At 46.0% G+C, this 21,352-nt stretch overlaps 1 protein-coding gene across 1 annotated transcript; it reads left to right on the forward strand.

Moving 5' to 3' along the window:
• Positions 1 to 8,564: 8,564 nt before the first annotated feature.
• LOC135051115 (uncharacterized) lies at positions 8,565 to 9,469 on the forward strand (the record flags this gene model as incomplete). Its single annotated transcript, XM_063957279.1, has 2 exons — positions 8,565 to 8,680; positions 8,870 to 9,469. Coding segments are annotated over 2 exons (711 nt in total), but the record flags the coding sequence as incomplete, so codon positions are not given.
• Between the last annotated feature and the right edge of the window lie 11,883 nt (positions 9,470 to 21,352).

The raw sequence follows: 21,352 nt of genomic DNA on the forward strand, positions 1-21,352 counted from the left end.
TCCTCTCTATGGGAGAGACGTCATGACGTCTCTCCCATAGCAGCGCCGCACAGACACTAGAGGTCAATAATGACCTCTAGTGTCTGTCCCTGGAGCCGGCTGCAGCAGACGCCCACACAACCCACGGCGTCTGCTGCAGCCGTGAGCTGACTCGAGTATAAGCCGAGGGGGGCTTTTTCAGCATAGAAAAATGTGCTGAAAAAGTCAGCTTATACTCGAGTACATACGGTACTTTCATAGTATACAACTGTAGAATTTGCACGGCTCCATAGAAATGTTAAAACAAGAAAAAATGACTTCCACTTCAATGATTTACAATTTTATCACCATATTGTAAAAAGATCCAGATCAATGATTCCATAAAGTGCAAAAAAGTGCATAATATACAGGAGAAAAAATTAATAGCAAACAGATGTGGGAAACATGGTTGCCTATAGATACTCATCCACAATGTCACAGATGAAAAGTCAGGCTGGTCAACCTGCAGGTGCATCGGGCTCAACAGCCATTTCGGTGTGCTACTCACACCTTAGTCATGAGCTAATGACACATACTCAACTAGGTGACTAAATACCCCATATGCTGGTTACAGACAACATTCACCTGTAAGAATTCAAATCACCGCCGCCTCGGGCACCGCAACCGGAAGTATACTCCGTTGCCAGGAAACCACGCAACGCGGAAGTGATGTCAATAAATATGTGACCGAAAACAACAGCCGGTCACGCTGTATAGAACAGCCTCGCCAACCATATGCAAGCAGACACGCCAACCACCTCCTTACTTGTGTCCGGAAAACACATCCGGTCACATGGGACGGCTGGCGCAGTACATGCCCGGGGCTACAAACACATCCCATTGCCATGACAACTGTCCACTTAGGAAGCAACACTGATTGACAATCAATTTCACATGCTGTTGTGCAAATGGAATAGACAACAGGTGGGAATTATAGGCAATTAGCAAGACACCCCCAATAAAGGAGTTGTTCTGCAGGTGGTGACCACAGACCACTTCCCAGCTCCTATGCTTTCTGGCTGATATTTTGGTCACTTTTGAAAGCTGGCGGTGCTTTCACTCTAGTGGTAGCATGAGACGGAGTCTACAACACACAAGTGGCTCAGGTAGTGCAGCTCATCCAGGATGGCACATCAATGCGAGCTGTGGCAAGAAGGTTTGCTGTGTCTGTCAGTGTAGTGTCCAGAGCATGGAGGCGTTACCAGGAGATAGGCCAGTACATCAGGAGATGTGGAGGAGGCCGTAGGAGGGCAACAACCCAGCAGCAGGACCGCTACCTCCGCCTTTGTGCAAGGAGGAACAGGAACTGCCAGAGCCCTGCAAATGACTTCCAGCAAGCCACATATGTGCATGTGTCTACTCAAACGATCAGAAACAGACTCCATGAGGGTGGTATGAGGGCCTGACATCCACAGGTGGGGGTTGTGCTTACAGCCCAACACCGTGCAGGACGTTTGGCATTCGCCAGAGAACACCAAGATTGGCAAATGACGCCCTGTGCTCTTCACCGATGAAAGCAGGTTCTCACTGAGCACATGTGACAGACATGACAGAGTCTGGAGACGCCAAGGAGAATGTTCTGCTGCCTGCAACATCCTCCAGCATGACCAGTTTGGCAGTGGGTCAGTAATGGTGTGGGGTGGCATTTCTTTGGGGGGCGGCACAGCCCTCCATGTGCTCGCCAGAGGTAGCCTGACTGCCATTAGGTACCGAGATGAGATCCTCAGACCCCTTGTGAGACCATATGCTGGTGCGGTTGGCCCTGGGTTCCTCCTAATGCAAGGCAATGCTAGACCTCATGTGGCTGGAGTGTGTCAGCAGTTCCTGCAAGATGAAGGCATTGATGCTATGGACTGGCCCGCCCGTTCCCCAGACCTGAATACAGTTGAGCACATCTGGGATATCATGTCTCGCTCCATCCACCAACAGACTGTCCAGGACTTGGCGGATGCTTTAGTCCTGGTCTGGGAGGAGATCCCTCAGGAGACCATCCGCCACCTCATCAGGAGCATGCCCAGGCGTTGTAGGGAGGTCATACTGGCACGTGGAGGCCACACACACTACTGAACCTCATTTTGAATTGTTTTAAGGACATTACATCAAAGTTGGATCAGCCTGTAGTGTGTTTTTCCACTTTAATTTTGAGTGTGACTCCAAATCCAGACCTCCATGCTTAATAAATTTGATTTCCATTGATAATTTTTGTGTGATTTTGTTGTCAGCACATTCAACTATGTAAAGAACAAAGTATTTAATAAGAATATTTCATTCATTCAGATCTAGGATGTGTTCTTTTAATAATAATAATAATAATAATAATAATAATAATTTTATTTATATAGCGCTCTTTCTCCAATAGGACTCAAGGCGCTTAACAGATACATAGCATAATATAGTACAGAAAATAATGAAGTACATTTTCATAAAATACAGAAGCATGAAGATACTAAAAGGAATATTATGGAAATGCTTGAGTAAACAGGAAAGTCTTGAGTCTACTTTTGAAGGATTCTATAGTTGGGGCCTCTCGCACTGTGCGGGGAAGTGAGTTCCATAGAGTCGGAGCCGCATGACTAAAAGCTCGACCCCCAGATGAATTACGGGAGATTCTAGGTACTGCTAAAAGTCCTTCATCTACAGATCGCATTAATCGAGTGGGGCAGTATGGGGTCAGAAGCTGTTTCAGGTGCCTTGAGCCCTGGTCATGTAATGCTTTGAAACTCAGTAAGCCAATCTTGAAGATGATTCGCCATCTTACCGGCAGCCAGTGAAGGGAGTAGAGGATGGGTGTTATGTGGCTAGAACGGGGCTGGTTGGTTAACAGCCTGGCAGCTGTGTTTTGCACCAGCTGTAAGCGTTGCAATTCTTTTGCTGGGAGACCAAGGTAGAGGGCATTACAGTAGTCTAATCGAGATGATACAAATGCATGTATGACTTTTGGCAGATCATCTGAGGGAATTAAGTGCTTGATTCTGGCTATGTTCCTCAGGTGAAAGAATGAGGATTTGATTGTGGCTGATATCTGATGTTTAAGTGTCAAGCCACCATCCAGGACAACGCACAGATTCCGCACACGATCACTGGTCTGTAATTCTGAATCCCCGAGTGTAAGTCCAGTTGGTTGGCTATGCTGCAGTCTTGTCCTTTGATGTTGTGGTTGTATCATAAGAACCTCTGTTTTATCCGGGTTCAGTCGCAGCCAACTGGCACTTATCCACTCCTGTAGCTCAGCTAGACAGCCATTTAGGGTTGCTATTGGGTTATCAGTGCCCGAAGCAAAGGACAAGTACAGTAGTGTATCATCTGCATAGCAGTGGTAGACCGGGCCATGGCACCTGATTATTTCGCCCAATGGGAGCATGTATACTGCAAAAAGCATGGGGGATAGTATAGAACCTTGTGGGACACCACATGGCAATGGCACTGGTGGTGATGACTATAATCCAGACGCTACTCTCTGTGAGCTGCCTGTGAGAAATGATTTGAACCAGCTTAGGACTGTGCCATCCAGACCACAGAAATGTATCAGTCGCTCAATCAGAAGCCCATGGTCCACGGTATCAAATGCTGCCGAGAGATCCAGAAGGATTAATATCGAACAGTCACCTCTGTCACTTGCCATCAGAAGATAATTTAACACACACACCAGGGCTGTTTCAGTGCTATGTCTTCTCCTGAATCCTGATTGGAATGGATCATAAATATCATGGGTTGTCAGGCGGGTTTCCAGTTGATTTGCAACCACTTTCTCAATAGGAAAGGAAGGTTTGATACTGGTCTCTAGTTGGTCATTTAGTGTTCCCTTTATTTTTTGAGCAGTGTGTATATATATATATATATATATTTATATATATATATATATATATATATATATATACTGCTCAAAAAAATAAAGGGAACACTTAAACAACACATCCTAGATCTGAATGAATGAAATATTCTTATTAAATACTTTGTTCTTTGCATAGATGAATGTGCTGACAACAAAATCACACAAAAATTATCAATGGAAATCAAATTTATTAACCCATGGAGGTCTGGATTTGGAGTCACACTCAAAATTAAAGTGGAAAAACACACTACAGGCTGATCCAACTTTGATGTAATGTCCTTAAAACAAGTCAAAATGAGGCTCAGTAGTGTGTGTGGCCTCCACATGCCTGGATGACCTCCCTATAATGCCTGGGCATGCTCCTGATGAGGTGGCGGATGGTCTCCTGAGGGATCTCCTCCCAGACCTGGACTAAAGTATCCGCCAACTCCTGGACAGTCTGTGGTGCAACGTGGCGTTGGTGGATGGAGCAATACATGATGTCCCAGATGTGCTCAATTGGATTCAGGTCTGGGGAATGGGCGGGCCAGTACATAGCATCAATGCCTTCGTCTTGCAGGAACTGCTGACACACTCCAGCCACATGAGGTCTAGCATTGTCTTGCATTAGGAGGAACCCAGGGCCAACCATACCAGCATATGGTCTCACAAGGGGTCTGAGGATCTCATCTCGGTACCTAATGGCAGTCAGGCTACCTCTGGCGAGCACATGGAGGGCAGTGCGGTCCCCCAAAGAAATGCCACCCCACACCATTACTGACCCACTGCCAAACCGGTCATGCTGGAGGATGTTGCAGGCAGCAGAACGTTCTCCTTGGCGTCTCCAGACTCTGTCACGTCTGTCACATGTGCTCAGTGAGAACCTGCTTTCATCGGTGAAGAGCACAGGGCACCAGTGGCGAATTTGCCAATCTTGGTGTTCTCTGGCAAATGCCAAACGTCCTGCACGGTGTTGGGCTGTAAGCACAACCCCCACCTGTGAAAGTCGGGCCCTCATACCACCCTCATGGAGTCTGTTTCTGATCGTTTGAGTAGACACATCAACAGTTGTGGCTTGCTGGAGGTCTTTTTGCAGGGCTCTGGCAGTGCTCCTCCTGTTCCTCCTTGCACGAAGGCGGAGGTAGCGGTCCTGCTGCTGGGTTGTTGCCCTCCTACGGCCTCCCCCACGTCTCCTGATGTACTAGCCTGTCTGCTGGTAACGCCTCCATGCTCTGGACACGGGTTCACTACGGTATGCCGGCGGTCGGGCTTCCGGCGACCAACATACCGGCGCCGGGAGCCCGACCGCCGGCTTACCAAGAGTGTGGCGAGCGCAAATGAGCCCCTTGTGGGCTTGCTGCGCTCGCCACGCTACGGGCACAGTGGCACGCTATTTTATTCTCCCTCCAGGGGGCTCGTGGACCCCGACGAGGGAGAATAAGTGTCGGTATGCCGGCTGTCGGGATTCCGATGCCGGTATACTGTGCGCCGGGATCCCGTCAGTCGGCATACTGAAGACCACCCCTGGACACTACCCTGACAGACACAGCAAACCTTCTTGCCACAGCTTGCATTGATGTGCCATCCTGGATGAGCTGCACTACCTGAGCCACTTGTGTGGGTTGTAGACTCTGTCTCATGCTACCACTAGAGTGAAAGCACCGCCAGCTTTCAAAAGTGACCAAAACATCAGCCAGAAAGCATAGGAGCTGAGAAGTGGTCTGTGGTCACCACCTGCAGAACAACTTGCTAATTGCCTATAATTTCCACCTGTTGTCTATTCCATTTGCACAACAGCATGTGAAATTGATTGTCAATCAGTGTTGCTTCCTAAGTGGACAGTTTGATTTCACAGAAGTGTGATTGACTTGGAGTTACATTGTGTTGTTTAAGTGTTCCCTTTTTTTTTTTTGAGCAGTGTATATATATATATATATATATATATATATATATATATATATATATATGAAAAAAATGAAGTAAACAAGCGCCTAATAGTGTCTGTGAAATAAAATCTGTGCAGTCAGGTGCAGTTATTAAAATAAATAACAACTTAACTTCAAATACTTTCAGGCAGATGACATTTGGAAGCCGAACATGTAAAGAGAAAATAAAAGCAACATAGTGTGTACTGTTTTAAGACACAATATTTTGCGGTGATATCAAGAATTAGGAATGTGGCTCATTCCAATCATTAAAGTAAGCAGAACTGATAATGGAAACTAGAATATATCAAAGACAAAGATTTCACAACAGCTTAAAAACTAGGAATGTGGCTCATTCCAATCAAATGTTAAGCAAACATGATAAAAAAATATTAATTTAATAGGCACAATCCTGCCACGCTTAAAAGTAGCAAACGTACAGGACAATTAAAACAAATAGGCAGTTCATCTGTCCATAAATGCAGGTAGCACACGTACAGGATTGAAAAAATAAAACAGCTTATCTGTCCACATGTAGGGAGTCCAAGGGGTAAGTAGCAGGTTCCTGTTCCAACGCATTTCGTCCTATTAGGTGGACTTCATCAAGGGGATTTTTTCAATCCTGTACATGTGCTACCTGCATTTATGGACAGATGAACTGCCTATTTGTTTTAATTGTCCTGTACGTTTGCTACTTTTAAGCGTGGCAGGATTGTGCCTATACGTTTGCTACTTTTAAGCGTGGCAGGATTGTGCCTATTAAATTAATATTTTTTTATCATGTTTGCTTAACATTTGATTGGAATGAGCCACATTCCTAGTTTTTAAGCTGTTGTGAAATCTTTGTCTTTTATATATTCTAGTTTCCATTATCAGTTCTGCTTACTTTAATGATTGGAATGAGCCACATTCCTAATTCTTGATATCTCCGCAAAATATTGTGTCTTAAAACAGTACACACTATGTTGCTTTTATTTTCTCTTTACATGTTCGGCTTCCAAATGTCATCTGCCTGAAAGTATTTGAAGTTAAGTTGTTATTTATTTTAATAACTGCACCTGACTGCACAGATTTTATTTCACCGACACTATTAGGCGCTTGTTTGCTTCATTTTATTCCATATTTTATTCACATACTGTATAAAAGCTGCCACTCATTTATAGATGAGGCGTGTTGTGTAAAAAAGAAAAAAAATATTTTCTTGGCCTTGGTCTCTATTAGATATACCCAGGCGCTGTTCTCCACTGCTCTTATATATATATATATATATATATATATATTCGCATCACACCCCTAGCATAGCCTGAAGGTGAGAAAAGTGGTTAGTACAAACCGGGAGCCCCGCTAGGGGGGTCCCCCGGTCCTTGGTGCAGCGCTTCGCAGGGGTGGTTTTACCCTGTATTGGAGAGATTGCCAGTATAAATAACTACATAGCTCCAGTGCCATTACAGGGGGCGGAACTTCCTCAGAGCGGGACCAGCGACATTTTGGTGCCTTCCTCTGCTTCTAGCTGCAGCAGCAAGGACACACAGCTCCTCCAAATACTCACAGATACTCCGGAAACTGGTACAGGGATGTAAATAAGGGGTAGAGCCACTATTGTACACTATATAGTGTCCTGAAAAGGACAATAATCTGGTGTTTCACTGTGATATCTGTAAAGATACAGCTTGCAGTCTCACTGAGCCTGACAAGCTTGGGTGTGCTGTCTCTCTCTCATTCTGTGTCTCCTCACATACAGTAAGGCAGGCTAGCTATTGTAATACTTGTCTGTGTGTGTGAGTGTTGTTTCCTGTAAACATGATCAAACACCTATTATGCAGTGTGTGTCACTCCAGATTCTCTCCCTCTACGGATGGTTCCCTCTCATGTGAACAATGCAGCCAATCCTCCCAAGTTAGTGAGGAGGCTGGAGGGGAGGGTTAGGAGCCATCCTGGCTAGGTGCCATAAAAACTATGATGGTAGATATCTCATCACAGCTCACTGCTAATACTCAGAAGACACAACAGCTGCAGCAGGCTGTTGCAGACCTAGCTGCAAAGGCAGATGATAAACTACCCCCCCCCTCCCTAGTTCAGGGCCACATAAACGTGGGCTGACTGATTCTGAGGAAGAGGAACAGAAGGAGGGGGAGGAATTAGATCCTATTACTGAGGATTCAACTGCTGCACAGGGTATTGAGCCCCTCGTACTGGCTATCAGGGATGTATTAAAAATCCATTTAGAAGACACTGCAACATATATCAGGTATGGTTCCCAAATACTGCCGTATAGCGGAAGTAGTGCCAATATTCAAAAAGGGAAGCAAAGCTGAACTGGGTAATTATAGACCAGTTAGTCTTGCATCCATAGTGGGGAAAGTATTGGAAGGTTTTTTAAGGGATAGTGTTTAGAAGTTCCTTGAAGTCAATAAGGTCATTAAAAGAATCAACATGGATTTCTGAAGGACAGATCATGTCAAACCAACTTACTTGGCTTTTATGAAACAGTAAGTGCGAACCTTGATCAGGGTAAGGAGGTGGATGTAATCTTTTTAGACTTTGCCAAAGCTTTCGACACTGTACCACACACAAGAAATGGGGCTAGGGAGCACAATATGCACTTGGGTCAAAAATTGGTTAGATAATAGGGAACAGCGCGTTGTGGTCAAGATCCAAGATGAAATGGTATGCTCTCCGGCAGGCAGTGACCTGCTCCGTTCTTTACCTGAACCCTCTGGCACTCTTTCTTCATTTGATCCCACAAATGAAGATGAAGTATCATCACTCTTCTCATCCATTACTCACTACTTATTCTTCTAGATCTATCTGCTGCATTTGACACTGTAGACCACTCTCTTCTCATACAGACACTACAATCCCTAGGTCTTAAAGACACAGCCCTTTCTTGGTTCCTATCCTATCTATCTAATCGCTCCTTCAGTGCTCGCTTCTCTGAATCTACCTCCTCTTCGCTACCTCTTTCAGTTGGAGTACCGCAAGGCTCAGTCTTGTGTCCTCTGCCTTTCTCTATCTATACCTCATCTCTTGATAAACTAATCAGGTCTTTTGGTTTTCAGTATCATCTGTATGATACTCAAATCTACCTATCCTCCTCTGACTTGCCCCTATCTGTACTGGACCGTGTCACTGAATGCCTTTCTGCCATTTCATCCTGGATGACATCTAGCCACCTCAAACTGAATATTTCAAAGACAGAGTTAATTATATTTCCACCGGCCAATAGTAGGTACCAACCTGATATCTCTATCACTGTTGAAAACTCGACTATCTACCCTACCCCACAAACTCGCTGCCTAGGTGTCATCCTTGACTCTGATCTGTCCTTTGTTCCCCACATTCAATCTGTCTCAAGATCATGTTACATGCATCTAAAAAACATATCCAAAATACGACCATACCTTACACAAGACACTGCTGAAACTCTAATCCACGCTCTCATTATCTCCCGCATTGATTATTGCAATAGTCTCCTAACTGGTCTTCCCAAAACGAGACTCTCACCACTACAATCCATTCTGAATGCAGCGGCGAGGCTTATCTTCCTCGCTAGACGTTCGTCGTCTGCAGATCCACTCTGTCAGTCCCTCCATTGGTTACCTGTACTCTACCGCATTCAATATAAAATACTTTTACTCACACACAAGGCCATTAACCAAACTACACCAACGTACCTCACTTCGCTTATCTCAAAATATCTCCCAACCTGACCTCTTCGCTCTTCACAAGACCTGCGTCTCTCATCCACACTCATTACTCGCTCCCACTCACAATTGCAGGACTTTCATCGGGCTGCACCCACTCTGTGGAATGCCCTACCACGCACAATAAGACTCTCCTCTAGTCTCCAAACCTTCAAGCGTTCCCTGAAAACTCACCTCTTTATGCAAGCATATAAAATTCCAGAACCGCCCACATAGCTTTCATAAACCTTCTTATCAAATTGCATCCACTCTGTATAGTCCACATATATCTTCACATGTCTTCTCATTCTTCACTTTCCCTTCCACTCAAACCCGGTTCATCATTGCTGTATGACCATATCATACAGCCCTCCAAGAACCTTTGCAATCTGGCGAACAACTATGCAATAGATAGCACCTTTCCTTGTGTACACATGCCTATTTCCCTATAGATTGTAAGCTTGCGAGCAGGGCCTTCCTACCTCTATGACTGTTTGTTCTCACCCAGTTTGTTATTGTTATTTGAAATTGTAAAGCGCAATTTGCTGTGCTATATAAGAAACTGTTAATAAATAAATAATAATAAATCATTTTCAAATTGGACTAAAGTGCTAAGTGGTGTGCCACAAGGGTTTGTACTAGGAGCACTATTGTTCAAGATTTTCATTAACGACCTAACAGAAGGTCTAGAGAGCATGGTGTAAATTTTTGCAGATTATACCAAATTGTGTAAAGTTATAAATGCAGAGGGGGATGCTGAGTCTCTTCAGAACGACTTAGATAAATAAGAAGCATGGGCAGCCAAATGGAGAATGCGCTTCAATACAGACAAGTGTAAGGTAATGCACTGTGATAGCAAGATCAAAAATTACACCTACATACTAAATGGGGTAACATTAGGGGATTCTGTACTGGAAAATGACTTAGGTGTCCACATAGATAGCAAACTAAGCATCAGTACCCAAAGTAGGATTGCAGCAAAAAAGGCTAATAAGATATTAGCATGCATAAAAGGGGGAATTGATGCAAGGGACGAGAGTGTTATACTCCCATTATATAAATCACTAGTGAGGCCATATCTTGAATACTGTGTGCAGTTTTGGGCACCATACTACAAAAAGGATATTCTGGAGCTAGAAAAGGTTCAGAGGTGGCCGACCAAACCAATTAATTGCATGGAGACGCTGGAATACGAGGAAAGGCTTGCAAGGCTAGGTATGTTTACACTGGAAAAGAGGAGACTAAGAGGGGACATTAGCAACATCTACAAATATATAAGGGGACAATACACAGAGCTTGCGCGGGACCTGTCAGCACAGAGGACACGTGGACACTCGCTTAGGTTAAAGGAGAGGAGATTCCGCACAATGCAGCGAAAAGATTTTTTCGCAGTAAGGACAATACGTGTTTTGATTTCCCTGCCTGAGGGAGTTGTAATGGCGGACTCAGTCGACACCTTTAAGAATGGGTTAGATAAATTCCTATTGGATAAAGATATCCAGGGTTATGGTGCGTAGTCGCGCACTATAGTTACTATGAAAAGAGGAATAAAAAACAATGGCAGACATCAGTATCAGACAAAATTTAGACTAAAATAATCCTGCATAGGAGACCACAAATAGGTTGAACTTGATGGACAAATTGTCTTTTTTCAACCTTAAATACTATGTTACTATGTAACACGGCAGTCATTTTTCTTAGCACAGAAAAAACTCAGCGTCACTTTCCCTGATTCTCTGGAACTAGATGACATGTTTAAGCATGCCTGGAAAAATCCTGATAAAAAATATCAGGTGACAAAAAAGTTCTTGCATACTTTCCCATTTGCCCCTGAAGGTAGGAAAAATTGGGAAGATCCCCCAGCCGTGGACATATCAGTCTCCCACCTGTCAAAAATGGTGGTACTGCCAGCTGCGGGCTCCTTTACCTTAAAGGACCATGGGGATAGAAAAATAGAAACTACACTAAAGTCTATTTACACAGCGCCTGGCGTATCACAAAGACCTGTGATAGCGAGTTGCTGGGTGACACATGCCATTCATACATAGGTGACGCAAATTCAGGAGGGTCTTGGGGGGTATAAGCCCCTGGTTACTACAGTGACCCTCATAAGACACATCCAAGACACTGCACGCATCCTGTGTGATTCTCTCAAGGAAATAGGTGCTCTTAATGCTAGGACTACTGCCATTGCAGTGTCGGCGTGCAAAGCCCTATGGCTGCGTTAGTAGATAGTGGATGCAGATTCCAAGCACAGTGTGGAATCTCTCCCCTTCTCCAGGGAGTGGCTGTTCAGGGGTTGAGTTGGATACGTGGATTTCTAAAGTTACTGCTGGAAAAAACACATTTCTCCCCTCTGGGGCCCCACTGGCTAGACGTTCCTACCCGGGGCCATCTGCCCAGTCCTTTCGGTCTTACAGATTTAGATCTAGGGCCAGAGGTGCCTCCAATGCGGCTAGAGGCACCAGAGGTAAGACAAGAAAACCAGCAGCCACAGGTTCTCAGGAACAGAGCACCAGTTCAACTCCACTAAGGCCTCAGCATGACGAAGCCCACCCACCCCAAGGAGATTTTGAGGTGGGAGCTCAGCTGCGTCACTTCAGCCACATCTGGGAAAGCTCCTGCCAGGATACCTGGGTAAAGGACCTCATTTCTCAGGGCTACAACCTGGAAATCGATGGCGCTCCTCCCCAATGATTTTTCAAATCAAGCTTACCAGCTTTAGAGGACATGCGTGTTACGCTGCAACAGGCCATCCTAAAGTTGGTCCAGTCCCAAGTCATTGTTCCAGTGCCACTGCAACAACAGGGAAAGGGTTACTACTCCAACCTGTTCATGGTACCGAAACCGGACAGTTCAGTAAGGCCCATTTTGAATCTAAAATCCTTGAACCCTTACCTAAAGGTTTTCAAGTTCAAGATGGAATCCTTGTGAGCAGTGATTGCGGGCCTGGAAGAACAGGAGTTCATGGTCTCACTGGATATAAAGGACGCTTATCTCCATATCCCAATTTGGCCGCCTCACCAGACTTACCTGCGGTTTGCCATGCTGGACGATCACTACCAGTTCCAGGCGCTACCATTCGGCCTGTCCACAGCTCCAAGGGTTTTCACGAAGGTGATGGTGGAGATGATGTTCCAACTCCGGGTCCAGGGGGTCAATATTGTCCCTTATCTGGACGATCTCTTGATAAAGGCGAGATCCAGGGAGCTTTTATTGCTCCATATAGACCACACTATCCAACTTCTGTCACACCATGGGTGGATTCTCAATTTACAGAAATCCTACCTGGAGCCAACTCAGAGGCTCCTGTTCCTGGGAATGTTTCTGGATACTGTGGCAAGGAAAGTGTTCCTCCCAGAGGACAAAGCGAGAATACTCCAGGTGATGGTCCGAATGGTTCTGCGGCCTACTTGAATATCCATCCATCTTTGTATAAGATTGTTGGGGAAAATGGTAGCCTCATACGATGCGATTTAGTACGGAAGGTTCCATGCCAGTACATTTCAATTGGATCTCCTGAGCAAGTGGTCCGGATCACATCTTCTGATGCACCGGATAATACGGCTGTCACCTCAGGCCAGGATTTTCCTCCTGTGGTGGCTACAGTCCTCAAACCTACTGAAAGATCGAAGTTTCAGGATTCAGGATTGGATCCACCTCATTACATATGCAAGTCTGAAAGGATGTGGAGCTGTCACCCAGGGGGCTCAGTTCCAGGGCAGGTGGTCAGCCCGCGAAGCCCTACTTCCGAACAACATTCTGGAACTTCTGGCAATCTTCAATGTTCTGCTTGAGGCCTCTCCTCTTCTCAGGAATCACGCGATCCAAGTTCAGTCGGGCAACGCCATGGCAGTGGCATACATAAATCGACAAGGAGGGAAAAACAAGCAGGGCCTGCATGCGAGAAGTGTCAAAGATACTCCTCTGGGCAGCAAGAAATGCAAGAGCAATGTCCGCAATCTTCATTCCGGAGTGGACAACTGCGAAGCGGACATCCTGAGTCGTCACAATCTCCACCAGGTGTTTCAGCAGATCATCGACTGGTGGGGCTGCCCACAAACAGATATGATGGTTTCTCAACTCAAAAAGAAGCTACACTGGTATTGCTCATGAACCAGGGACTCTCAGGCGAGGGCAGTAGATGCACTGATGTCGCCTTGGCCTTGCCGGCTGGTCTACCTGTTTCCTCTGATTCCATTGATCCAAGGGTGCTAAAGCGAATCAGGAATCAAAGATCCCAAGCAATTCTGATTGCCCCGGATTGGCCTTGGAGGGCATGGTACGCGGATCTTCTGGACATGTCCGTCAAAGACCCATGGCCTCTGCCAATGAGAAGAGATCTTCTTTAACAAGGACCGTTTGTCTACCTGGGCTTACGGTATCTTTGTTTGATGGCATGGCGGCTGAGCGGAACATCCTAGCTCACAAAGGCCTATCCAAAAATGTTATTGCTACCATGGTTCAGGCCAGGAAGCCTATGACATCAAAACACTATCATCATATCTGGAGAAGACATGTCTCTTGGTGCGAGGAACGGACGTATCCGCCTGTAGAGTTCCACTTGGGACGTTTCTTACATTTCCTGCAGGCTGGTGTGGATAAGGGCTTACGTCTGAGTTCCATTAAGGTCCAGATTTCAGCTCTCTCCATTTTCTTCCAGAAGAAATTGGCAATGTTGCCAGAAGTTCAGAGCTTCTTGCAAGGGGTACTTCACATACAAACTCCTTTTGTGCCACCCACTGCTCCCTGGGACTTGAATGTGGTGTTGGAATTTCTACAGTCCTCTTGGTTTCAACCTCTGATGACGGTAGAAGACAAGTACCTCACGTGGAAGACGGTGATGTTACTGGCCCTGGCTTCTGCTTGGCGTGTCTCAGAATTAGGGGCCTTATCATGTAAAAGTCCCTACTTGGTCTTTTACAGGGAGAGAGCGGAGCTCCGGATTAGGCAGCAATTCCTGCCGAAGGTCATCTCTGCGTTCCACTTAAATCAACCTATTGTGGTTCCGTCAGGTTCTGGCACTTCTGCTCTTCCGGAGGCATTGGTTACTGTGCAAGCCTTGAAGATCTATATCACGAGGACGGCTCGGATCAGGAAGACGGATTCCTTGTTTGTGCTATAATATGCACAGAAAGAGGGTTGTCCTGCTTCTAAACAGTCCATTGCTCTTTGGCTTCGTCTTACTATCCAACAGGCCTGTGTGTTGGCAGCCTTACCTTTCCACAGTCTCTGAAGGCCCACTCTACAAGATCAGTGGGGTCTTCTTGGGCGGCTGCCCGTGGTGTCTCGGCCTTGCAACTATGTCGAGCTGCTACCTGGTCGGGGAAGAACACCTTTGTGAAGTTCTACAAGTTTGATACTCTGGCCAAAGAGGATACCCAGTTTGGGCAGGCGGTGCTGCAGATGTCTTCGCACTTTCCAGCTCATTCTGGAAGCTTTGGAACGTCCCCATCGTACTAAGAACACAGTATTCCTTATGGACCCTAGAGAAAATAGGATTTTAATTACCTACCAGTAAATCCTTTTCTCGTAGTCCATAAGGGATACTGGACACCCGCCTCAGTGCATTGACATTTCTGCAGGTTTTCCTTTTATAAAAGTTTACCTGTTCAGCTGTTGCTGTTTGTTACCAGTCATTGCTGGTCATTTTATGTTGTTGGTGTGCTGGTGTATGAATCTCACCACTCACTGTTATGTTCCTTCTCTCAAGTATGTCCATTCTCCTTCGGACACAGTTTACCTATACTGGCTGTAGGAGGGGGCATAGGGGGGAGGATCCAGCACACCCAGTCGAAGAAATTTAAAGTGCACTGGCTCCTTTGGACCCCATCTATACCGCATCATACTAAGACCCCAGTATCCTTTATGGACTATGAGAAAAGGATTTACCAGTAGGTCATTCAAATCCTATGTTTTTGACCCTAAAAGCAGTTTCAATTTGAATTATCTGTTTTTAGTCTACATATTTCAGACTACAGCAGTGGTTCTCAAACTGTGTGTTGTGACACCCTGGGGTGCCTCAGAATACTTCCAGGGGTGCCCTGGGTTGGTGGTCCAGGACCAATTGCAATTATTTACGGTCAATGTAATAGGCAAAACCAGTGCTGGTGGCTGTTAGTCATAAAATTTGTGGACAAACAGAAGCAATCATCACCACACAATTAAACGTAAGGATGACATATAAACACAATTCTCATTATTAAACTTTTGGCCTTCGGGTGCTGTGAAAAAAAAAGTTTGGGAACCACTGGACTACAGTACTGTATGTCTATTGGCCACTTTATTAGAACAGCAGGTTGTAGACTACATATACTACCCTCCACCACATTTAGGATCCCAATATATTTATATTTGTTTTCTGGTTACATTGTGGAAACAGATTCAACCTGTTAATATTTGAGTATTTTGTACCTCATTCAGTAAGGATTGTAAATTCTGCTAAACAGCAGAATTTACAATCCTTTTTTTTGCATGCACTGTGATCATGCTGTAATTGCGATCGTGCCGCAATTACAGCATGATCACATAAATTATGGAAGCCTTCTGCAGGCACAGCTTGGCTGCGACAGCAGGAGACCCGTCACCTTATTTTAGTTTGGAGCGGCAGCCACCCCGAAAACGCAAATGACACGCCCCCTCGTTCATGCCATTATGCCCCCGTTTGCTACGCACTGCTCCTGCAACACTCTGTTTCCACCTTGAAAACAGAATGTTGCAGCCCCACGAATGCCTCTGCCTGTCGATCAGAGGCTTTTGCAATTACTGCAGGCCACCCACATTAAATGCGGGCGCATGCGCAGGATGAGACCTGCACATGCACAGGGAGACCCTATTGTAAAAAAATTAACTCACATCACGATTGCGATATGAGCTGACTAACCCCCTTTGCCTTAACATTTTTCAGCTCCTGTTCCTTAAGTTTTTGATGTAACACTGCCATCTTGTGGAATTGCAGGACATTACGTGCACCTGATATATAATTGTTATGTTTCTTGCTTTATTCTATAAGTAATGTTTTGGTCTTTATTTCCTTTTTGATCCTGTGTTTTTACTGAACCCACACACCAGACCATGGGGTATATTTACTAAGGTCCCGATTTCATTCGAATCCATTCGAGTTGGGTTTTTTTTTCTAAGTGGCATCTGGTAATTTACTAAACATTAAACTTGGCAGTGTTTGGGGCATTCGTATTTTCTTTCACGCCCGTCTACACAAATACGAATGAATACACCATAGGTCAAATGCACTTGTTATTTAATAGAACGCGGTAATTTACCAAGGATTCGTATTTATGAATGCGGTCGGAAATACGCTCAACTCGACCGCATAAGGCCTCAATTCGTAGAAATGAAAACATTTCAAATAGAACTGCTTTTGGCTGGCGTGTTTCACATCTCTCACTACTGGCCAATTGTGAAGGTAAGTGTTATACGATCCCTGTATGGTTGTGAAGATAGTGTTTATGTTTTTTGTGTTTTTGTAAGGTTTTAAACAAAATAACACTTTTTTCGGTGTGCAGTATGCCTTTATAATGTTTTTATAATGTTAAAAACTGAAAGCACATTTGGGTAAAACATTATAGTACCACACTAGTGTATGTTGATTTGTGCTTAATTGGTGTATGTTTGCCCATGCTTTCACATCTCCCTAAGGCAGGGGCCCTCCAACTGTTGTTGAACTCCACATACCAGCATGCCTTGCTACAGTTTTGCTATTTGGCCATGCTAAAACTGTTGCAGGGCATGCTGGGACGTGTAGTTCAACAACAGCAGGAGGGCCAGAAGGTTCCCCATCTCTGCCCTAAGGAAATTGTGTAAAATTTGATAAACTGTTATTAAGGACACTCTTCTCTATATCAATACTTAACCACTGCTGCATGTGTAAGCTAAGCTGCTTGAATGTCACCATGCATATTAACTACTTAAACAACTGCACTATATTTATTCTAGAAATAATTGACAGACACCAGTTTTTGTTTTGCCTTGGTTTTAGTTTTAAAAAGCAAATAATAAACCATGGCCTTAATTTTGGCAAAAAAAGATTTATGGTACGAACTTACCCTTGTTAAATCTCTTTCTGCCAGGTACACTGGATTCCACAGGGAATATCATTGGGGGGGAGGGTGTAGAGTAGGATCTTGATCCGAGGCACCAACAGGCTAAAAGCTTTGACTGTTCCCAAGATGTTCAGTGCTGCCTCCTCTATAACCCCGCCTCCGTGCACAGGAGCTCAGTTTTGTTAAACAGTCCAATGCAGTAGCAGGTAAAAGACGACAACAGTTAGTAGCCACAGACACCACATCATACTTGCCTACTCTCCCGGAATGGCCGGGAGGCTCCCGAAAATCGTGTGACCCTCTCGGCCCCCCGGAAGAGCAGGCAAGTCTCCCAAATTGAGGGGTCACCCTGCCCGTCCACCCACTTTGTGTGTAAAGTGGGCGGTCCAGGCAGTCGATTACGCGATTCTTGCTGAATCGCGTCATCATAGCCACGCCTCCTGCAGTGTAATGCCGGTGATCGCGGCATTACAGAGCGGGGGCGTGGCTTAAATGAGGCATCCTCATAACCCCCCCCCCACCCCCGCCCTTGCTCCATCTCTGTCCCGCCTCCGGCCCACCCCCTCCTTACATCACAGCGCTCCCCGGCCCACCTGTTGAGCCGACCTGGCTGCTCTCTCCCGCAGAGAGCAGCCAGAATGTCGATAAGTATCTACCACATTCTCATGACAGGAGAAGGTATCAGCAGCTAATGCCATACCAACCCAAAGAAGCTAAGTGCGTCAGGGTAGTCGCCCTGTGGAATCCAGTGTACCTCGCAGAAAGAGATTTAACAAGGGTAAGTTCTTACCATAAATCTCCTTTTATGCAGCGGGGCACACTGTGATTCCACAGGGAATTACATCGGGGATGTCCTAAAGTAGTTCCTCATGGGAGGGGATGCACTGTAGCGGGCACAAGAACCCGGCGACCAAAGGAGGCATCCTGGTAGGCGGAAGTATTGAAGGCATAGAACCTAATGAACGTGTTCACTGAGGACCACGTAGCCACCCTGCACAATTGTTCAGCGGACATGCCTCGGCGGCAGTGACGTGCGGTGGGGTGAGGCAGGTGAGGCAGAGCCTTTTCTGTCATACCTGCATTTGTGCCAGAGTTTTGATTCTATAAAATATATGAAATAGGATTTTGGTTACCTACCAGTAAATCCTTTTCTTGTAGTCCGTAGAGGATGCTTGGGTCCACATTAGTACCATGGGATATAGACGGGTCCACTAGGAGCCATTGGCACTTTAAGAGTTTGAGAGTGTGGGCTGGCTCCTCCCTCTATGCCCCTCCCACCAGACTAAGTTTAGAAACTGTGCCCAAGGAGACGACATACTTCGAGAGAAGGATTATACACAGATAGTGGTGAGAATCATACCAGCTCACACATACAAGGCACATCAAGTCAACTAGCTTGGACTACTCAGCAACTGCTGAAACATTACTTACCAAGTAACAATGCAGTACTCAACTAAAACGAAGTTGTACTGAACCAAATAACATTTGCAGGAGAACGAAGCGCTGGGCGGGCGCCCAGCATCCTCTACGGACTACGAGAAAAGGATTTACCGGTAGGTAACCAATATACTATTTTCTCTTACGTCCTAGAGGATGCTGGGGTCCACATTAGTACCATGGGGATGTACCAAAGCTCCCAGAACGGGAGGGAGAATGCTGAGGCTCCTGCAGAACTGATTGACTGAACTTCAGATCATCAGAGGCCAAAGTATCGAACTTGTAGAACTTGTTGCAGCTCGGAAAAGTTGCACTGCTGAGACACCCCAGGCAGCCGCCCAGGAAGACCCCACCTTACGAGTAGAGTGGGCCTAAACAGATTTTGGACACGGCAGCCCTGCCGTAGGATAAGCGTGCTGGATAGTTAACCTAATCCAGTGAGAAATAGTCTGCTTAGAAGCAGGACACCCAATTTTCTTGGGATCATAGAGGACAAATAGAGAGTCAGACTTTCTGTGACGAGAAGTTCTCTTCACATATATCTTCAGAGCACTTACGATATCCAAGGACTTTGATGTAATTGAGGAGTCAGTAGCCACTGGCACCACAATAGGTTGGTTGATATGAAATGCCGACACAACCTTCGGAAGAAACTGCTGATGAGTCCGAAGCTTAGCTCTATCTTCGTGGAAGATCAAGTAAGGGCTTTTACAGGATAAAGCCCCCAGCTCGAACACACGTAGCAGAAGCCAAGGCCAACAAAGTGACCACCTTCCATGTAAGAAATTTGACCTCTACCTCCTGTAGAGGTTTAAACCAATCCGACTGGAGGAACTGCAACACCACGTTAAGGTCCCAAGGTGCCGTAGGCGGTACAAAGGGAGGTTGGATATGCAGAACTCCCTTCAAAAAGGTCTGAACCTCAGGGAGGGCAGCCAATTGTTTCTGAAAGAAAATAGATAGGGCTGAAATCTGGACCTTCACAGAACCCAAACTCAGGCCCATATCCCCTCCTGCTTGCAGGAAGACGAGGAAATGTCCCAGTTTAAACTCCACCGTAGGAAACTTCTTGGACTCACACCAAGAGACATATTTCTTCCAAATACGATGGTAATGTTTAGACGTTACCCCCTTTCCTAGCTTGTATGAGGGTAGGAATAACCTTCTTCGGTATGCCCTTCTGAGCAATAATCAGGCACTCAACTTCCATGCCATCAAACATAGCCGCGGTAAGTCTTGATAGGCGAACAGCCCCTGCTGCAGCAGGTCCTCCCGAAGAGGAAGAGGCCTCGGCTATTCTTGCAGTAGATTCAGAAGGTCCGTGTACCAAGCCCTTCTTGGCCAGTCTGGGGCAAGGAGGATCGCTTGAACCCTTGTTCTCCTTATGAGCTTTAGGATTCTTGGGATGAGTGGGAGTGGTGGAAACGCATACATTGACTGGAATACCCACGGGGACACCAGGGCGTCCACTGCCACTGCCTATGGGTCCCTCGACCTGGAACAATAACGGCAAAGCTTCTTGTTGAGACGAGAGGCCATCATGTCTATTTGGGGTAAACCCCAAAGATCTGTTATTTCCTTGAACACCTCCGGATGAAGTCCCCACTCTCCTGGATGGAGATCGTGTCTGCTGAGAAAGTCTGCTTCCAAGTTGTCTACTCCTGGAATGAAGATGGCTGACAGCGCTAACGCGTGCTATTCTGTCCAGAGGAGTATTCTTGTCACCTCTGACATTGCCGCTCTGCTCTACGTTCCGCCTTGTCGATTTATGTAAGCTACTATTGTTACGTTGTCCAACTGCACTTGAATGGCCCGATTTCTCAGAAGAGGGGCCGCCTGAAGAAGACTGTTGTAGACGGCTCTTAGTTCCAGGATGTTGATGGGCAGGCCGGCTTCCAGGCTTGACCACTGTCCTTGGAAGGTTACTCCTTGAGTGACTGCTCGCCAGCCCCGAAGGCTCGCATCCATGGTTAGAAGGACCCAGCCCCGAATCCCAAACCTGCATTCCTCCAGAAGGTGAGGCAATTGGAGCCACCAGAGGAGTGAAATCCTACCATCTTTCCCAATAGGTGAATGCATTGATGAACCGACACCCGGGGTGGCTTCAGGACATCCCGGACCATGGCTTGTATCACCAACGCCTTTTCCTGCGGAGGAAACACCCTCTGCACTTCCGTATCCAGGATCATTCCCAGAAATGACAACCTCTGGGTTGGTTCCAAATGTGACTTTGGAAGGTTCAGAATCCAACCGTGACTCTGGAGCAGTCGCGTTCTGAGAACAATAGACTGCCGCAGCCTCTCCTTGGACGATGCCTTTATCAGCAGGTCTTCCAGATATGGAATGATGTTCACACCCTGCTTGCGGAGGAGAATCATAATTTTCGCCATCACCTTGGTAAACACCCTCAGTCCTGTG

This window comes from Pseudophryne corroboree, chromosome 2, assembly GCF_028390025.1.
Source record: "Pseudophryne corroboree isolate aPseCor3 chromosome 2, aPseCor3.hap2, whole genome shotgun sequence".
Lineage (NCBI taxonomy): Eukaryota > Metazoa > Chordata > Amphibia > Anura > Myobatrachidae > Pseudophryne > Pseudophryne corroboree.